Source organism: Pteronotus mesoamericanus, unplaced genomic scaffold (genome assembly GCF_021234165.1).
Source record: "Pteronotus mesoamericanus isolate MK-2021 breed Mesoamerican mustached bat unplaced genomic scaffold, CSHL_Meso_final contig_121, whole genome shotgun sequence".
NCBI lineage: Eukaryota > Metazoa > Chordata > Mammalia > Chiroptera > Mormoopidae > Pteronotus > Pteronotus mesoamericanus.
Window position 1 is genome coordinate 3,418,383 of NW_026555046.1, and position 6,417 is coordinate 3,424,799.

The 6,417-nt window shown below is 46.8% G+C and overlaps 1 protein-coding gene across 1 annotated transcript in view; it reads left to right on the forward strand.

Annotated features, from left to right (window-relative positions):
* The window catches only part of CNGA3 (cyclic nucleotide gated channel subunit alpha 3), a 28,609-nt gene extending 22,465 nt beyond the window's left edge, over positions 1-6,144 (forward strand). The window contains exons 6-7 of the mRNA XM_054585518.1: positions 409-515; positions 4,745-6,144. Coding sequence (XP_054441493.1) covers positions 409-515; positions 4,745-6,144 — 1,507 coding nt within the window. The remainder of the gene's footprint in view (positions 1-408; positions 516-4,744) is intronic.
* The last annotated feature ends 273 nt before the right edge of the window (positions 6,145-6,417 follow it).

Sequence of the window (6,417 nt, forward strand, 5' to 3'; positions counted from 1 at the left end):
CTGTACAAGAAGTAGTGAACATAAAGATCTAGGAAGTAGAAAACATTTACTGGTTTGTTCAGTTGTTAATCTCCCAGAAATTCTCATATTTTTGACCCCAGAAAGGGCGAGTCCTCAGCCCTTTCAGCTGACCTAACCAGGCAGGCCTAGCAAAACTTCCTGTCCTCGGGTCTCAGAACTTCCTGCTCAGAAGCATCAAGGCCCACTCGTTGGGGTCAACCCTAGCTCTTCTGAGCTATGTGGCCTTGGGACAGAAAGGCTCCTCAGAGCCTAAGGTGGTAACGCTGGGGCATAAGCCCTGCTGGCAAAGCTGTTACTGGATCAACCAGCCCAGTGTTTGCACCACTGAGCTGGTGCCCAAAAGGGGACCCTGCTCCAGACATCCCACCCCTTGTTGCACTGGTTTAGGGCCTGTTTTGACGAGCTGCAGTCTGAGTACCTGATGCTGTGGCTGGTCCTGGACTACTCGGCAGACATCCTCTATGGCTTGGATGTGCTGGTGCGAGCCCGGACAGGTGAGTGTGCCCCGACCCGGGACCCTCTGGGCCAGGCCCCAGGCCCCACATCAGGAAGGGTCTGGGGAGACCATGAGCCATGTTCAGGAAGATCCAGAATGGTAGAGTAACATTACCTACCGCTGACCACTAGAGGCCAAGCAGGCCTGGGGAACTTCCAGTAGTGAGGCAGGTAGTGTTGCCTTAAGTTTCCTCTACAATGACCCCTTGGGCAGGGCCTCATTTGTATTATCCATGAAATAAGAAGGCTTTGAGATAATGATGTGGTAGGACTGGGATGCAGGGGAGAGGTACCGCTCCATGAGGACAAGCAGGGCCTCACTCGTATTACCCACAACATCTTCTCAAAGCTCCCTTCCAGCTCAACACTGCTGGAAGCAGGCGACACCTGTCAGTCTTCCCTGGGAGAGTTGGAGGACCCAGGATAAGTCACTCCATGGCTTTTACAGGAGTATTAAATATGGAGAACTGAAATCTAAAACAGGGCCTTCCTACAGATCACCTCTGGCTGCAAGTGGGAGCTAAACACCCCCATGCCTCCAAATCTTGCATCTTTGGGGCATCTTTTCCCAATTTGCACCAAAACACCACATAAGCTAGCGGGTGCCCTGCTTGTGACTTCCAAGATTTTTTTTTTACCTAAAAACTGTGCCATAGTCATCAATGTAAACACCACTGGGTCCCAGCAACAAACCATGTGGCTTCACAGTATACAGAGCGTTTCAGCACATCTTGTTTTCCTCAGTAGGCCTGCATATGAGAAAGGCGTGCAGGCATGACTCTCTCCATCTGGCTGATTTAGAAACTGAGGCCCAGAGAAGCTGAGTGACTGGCCCAGAGTCCACAGTCACTACCCAGCAGCCCCCTGTTTCCACATCAGTGCCCAGCATTGTAACAGAAGGCCTCATGTACACAGCTTGAAGTTTGCACAGGCAACTTAGCCAGTCCTGGGGGTTGGCCAGTCATTGCTCACGTAAGCCTGCCAAGACTTAAGAGCTCCTGGAGTGGCCCAACTCATTGGGCTAACTGTCCCTGTTTCAACCAAGCTTCAGGAGGACAGGTTACTCTGACTCAGACACTGACCATCCCCCTACCCACCTCCTTGTGTTTTGGTGCTATCTCTGGCAACCTAAGATTCAATGGGAGTCAGGGGACGAGGGGAGAGGTGGGAACAAAAATAAAATTGACTGTGGATTATATTCCAGAGACAAAAAAAAAAAAAACTCTTCGAAATTGAAAGAAGATGTAATAAGGAAGTATCGAGGAGTCTCGGGGCACACGGAGTGCCATGAAATGATCTAGGATCTCAATAAACAAAGCAAAGAATGAAATAAGGAATAGGGAGTTGGGAAGCAGGGTGTCCCTAACATGTGACAACACACCTGATTTCTGTTTTTCCCAGGGGGCAGTCCTACCTCTGTCTGCCTCAGAGCATGCTCTGGACCAGCAGCAGCACCCCTGGGGCCTCTTACAAGTGTCCCAGGCCTAACTTTGGGGATGGGCCCAGCACCCTGTGTTTCACAGCCCTCAGGTGGCTTGATGCTTACCACAGTCTAAAAATATATGTTAAATTATTCTTTCTACTTTTGTGCATGTTTGAAAATATTAAGAAGAAGGAGGAGGAAGAGGAGAAGGAGGGGGAGGAATAGGGGGAAGAGGAAGAGGGATAAGAGGAGGGGAAGGAGAAAAAGAATTCAAGTCGTGCTCGCTGGATTGATTTCACCAGTAATCCAGCAATTACGCCTCATGACTCTCAATTTCCAGAGCAGTCTGATTTTTTGGGGGTGGGTTTCAAGCTTCATATGTTTTAAAGCCCCTTGAATGACAGCCATGTGCAGCCAGGAGGGAGTACTGCTGCTTTCCTAGATGATGTCTTTAAAAAGAAGGTCATGACCCAGTAGTGACTAGTGAAATCAACTGGATAGGCTATGACCTGTGCTTTTAAAATTTTTATTAATATTTTTAAATATACACAAAATCTGAGCGAGCAGTTTTATGGATCCCCATGTAACCTCACCCCACTTCAACAGTTACCAACATTTTGCTAATCTTGTTTCATCTGCCCTTTCCACCCCTTTTCTTGACCGGAAGATTTTAAAGCAAATCCCAGAGAGTAACTCCTTCACCATGTATCTCTAACTTTAAAGGAACCATTAAAAATATTACCTCTATTCATGTTTCAAAATTTAATAATCAGGGGATTTCCAGCCAAGATGGAGGCATAGGTAGATACGCTTCAATTTCTCACACAACCAAAAGAAGGATAACAACCAATTTAAAAACAATAAACAACCAAACTGCCAGAATAGCAAACTGCATGGAATTCAGACAACTAAGGAGTTACAGAAACATTCATCTAGACTGTTAAGAGGGGCTGAGAGAGGCACCCAAAAGCCAGACAGTCAGAGAGGACCCGAGGCAAGGCTGTGGATCACTCGGGGGAGATGGGGCTGGCTCACCTGGAAACTAAAGACTTAAAACCTGTCTTAAAATCCTGGGGTGTTTGCGAAGGCAAACTAGGAGAAATTCCTAGTCTCACAGGAGAGTTCATTGGAAAGTGGGGCTAGATCAGAGCAAGCAAGCAGCATAGCTCCCTCTCTGACCCCTCTCCCCAAGACAGCACCACAAAGCTGCGAAGTGGGTTGCCCTGCCCTGGTAAATACCTAAGGCTCTGCCCCCTTATAACATAACAGGTGCACCGAGACAAAGAAATGTGGCCCAAATAAAAGGACAGATCGAACTCCAAAAAAAGAGCTAAGCGATGAGGAGATAGCCAACCTATCTGAGGCAGAGTTCAAAACACTGGTAGTCAGGATGCTCACAGAACTGATTGTTCTTGGTTGCAAAATGAAGAAATGAAGGCTACACAAAGTGAGATAAAGCAAAATAGACAGGGAACCAACAGTGAAGGGAAGGAAACCAAGACTCAAATCAACAATTTGGAACAAAAGGAAGATATAAACATCCAACTGAAATGGAATAAAGAAACAAGAATTCAAAAACATGAGGAGAGGCTTAGGAACCTCTGGGACAACTTTAAGCACTCCAACATCTGAATCAGGGATGCCAGAAGGAGAAGAGGAAGAGGAAGAAATTGAAACTTATTTGAAAAAATAAAGAAGGAGAACTTATCCAATCTGGCCACGAAATAGACTTTCAGGAAGTCCAGGAATCTCCGAGTCCCAAAGAAGCGGGACCCAAGGAGAAACACACAAAGGCACATCATAATTAAGTTACCCATGATTAAAGGCAACGAGAGAATCATAAAAGCAGCAAGAGAAAAGGAGACAGTTACCTACAAAGGAGTTCCCAGAAGACTATCAGCTGATTTCTCAAAAGAAACGTGACAGGCAAGAAGAGGCTGGAAAGAAGGACTTGAAATCATGAAAGGCAAGAACCCCCATTCAAGATTACTCTACTCAGCAAAGCTATCATTTAGAATGGAAGGGAAGATAAAGTGCTTCCCAGATACAGTAAAGTTAATGGAGTTCATCATCACCCAGTCCTTATTATATGAAATGTTCAAGGGATTTATCTAAGAAAAAGAGGATAAAAAACTATGAACAATAAAATGACAACAAATTCATAACTATCAACACCTGAACCTAAGAAACAAAAACAAAAACTAAGCAAACAATTAGAACAGGAAAAGAATCACAGAAATGTAGATCACATGGAGGGTTTTCAGTGGGGAGTGGAGGGTGGGAATTTGTGGGGGTGGGGAAGGTACAGGGAATAAGAAGAATAATTGGTAGGCAATAAACAGGCAAGGGGAGGTTAACAATAGTATAGGAAATAGAGAAGCAAAAAAACTTATATTTACAACCCATGGACATGAACTATATGGAGAGGGGGACTGGTGAAGGGTGGGGGTGGTGCAGGGTGGAGGGGAGATAAAGGAGGGGTTAATTGGGGCAACTGTAATAACATAATCAATAAAATATACTAAAAAACTTAATAACCACTTCTTTCTATCTCTAATGCCCAATCCACATTCAAATGGACCAGATCGATCTCTATTTTTAATTTAATCAAATGGATTAGAACATTATAGACTAGTAAATATCAGAGTGCATTTCCTATAGTGATGATAAGTATGGTTTTTGAAGTGGTTTCTATTATTTGTGTATAACTGTCTCCTGTAGTCGCATTGTGAAATATCTTCTGTGGGCCATGGTCAAAAAACCCAGCCTCTTTGATGCCTAACTGACTTCCATCTCCTTCTTTAGGCTTCCTCGAGCAAGGCTTGATGGTCAGGGATACCAGGAGGCTGTGGCAGCATTACACAAAAACCTTGCACTTCAAGCTGGATGTGTTGTCCCTGGTCCCCACAGATCTGGCTTATTTTAAGCTGGGCATAAACTACCCAGAAGTGAGGTTCAACCGCCTACTGAAGTTTGCCCGGCTCTTTGAATTCTTTGACCGCACAGAGACGAGGACCAACTACCCAAATGTGTTTAGGATTGGGAACTTGGTTTTGTACATCCTCATCATCATCCACTGGAATGCCTGCATCTACTTTGCCATTTCCAAGTTCATTGGCTTCGGGACAGATTCCTGGGTCTACCCAAACATCTCAAACCCAGAGTATGGGCGTCTCTCCAGGAAATACATTTACAGTCTCTACTGGTCCACCTTGACCCTGACCACCATTGGTGAGACCCCACCCCCTGTGAAAGATGAGGAGTATCTCTTTGTAGTCATAGACTTTCTGGTGGGTGTCCTGATTTTTGCCACCATTGTAGGCAATGTGGGTTCCATGATCTCAAACATGAATGCCTCAAGGACTGAGTTCCAGGCCAAGATTGACTCTATCAAACAGTACATGCAGTTCCGCAAGGTGACCAAGGACTTGGAGACACGGGTCATCCGGTGGTTTGACTACCTGTGGGCCAATCAGAAGACAGTGGATGAGAAAGAGGTGCTCAAGAGCCTCCCAGACAAGCTGAAGGCTGAGATCGCCATCAACGTGCATCTGGACACACTGAAGAAGGTCCGCATCTTCCAGGACTGTGAGGCGGGGCTCCTGGTGGAGCTTGTGCTGAAGCTGCGGCCTGCAGTGTTCAGCCCAGGGGACTACATCTGCAAGAAGGGGGACATTGGGAGGGAGATGTATATCATCAAGGAGGGCAAGCTGGCTGTGGTGGCTGATGATGGGATCACCCAGTTTGTGGTCCTCAGTGATGGGAGTTACTTTGGGGAGATTAGCATCTTAAACATCAAGGGGAGCAAGTCTGGAAACCGCAGGACGGCCAACATACGGAGCATTGGATACTCAGACCTGTTCTGCCTTTCTAAGGATGACCTGATGGAGGCACTCACTGAATACCCTGATGCCAAGAAGGCCCTGGAGGAGAAAGGACGGCAGATCCTGATGAAGGACAACCTGATTGATGAGGACCTGGCCAAGGCTGGGGCAGACCCCAAGGACATCGAGGAGAAGGTGGAACACCTGGAGTCCTCCCTGGACACCCTACAGACCAGGTTTGCACGGCTCCTTGCTGAGTACAATGCCAGTCAGATGAGAGTGAAGCAGCGTCTCACCCAACTAGAAAGCCAGATGAAGTCCTGTGGGAGCAGCCCTCTGCTTGATGGGGACGCTCTAGGACCAGAAACCAAACAACAATGAAAATGCAGAGGTCTGTCTCCTGCTTCCCAGAGTCAGCTGTCAGTGTGATAGTAGGTAGCCCGCATGGCAGGGGACTGGGCAGGGTTCCATTCCGGCTGTCCTTGTCCTTTGCATGCTGTGCAGCCTTGGAAGTGGGCCTTGGACGCCTCATCTAGAAAATGGGACTTGTTATGTCAGCCTCAGTTAAGTGTTAGGTTATTCTGGGGTCCACATGGAACACTGCAGAGAGCAGGACTTTATAAAGTGCACGGTATCCCCAGTTCAAGCATATGA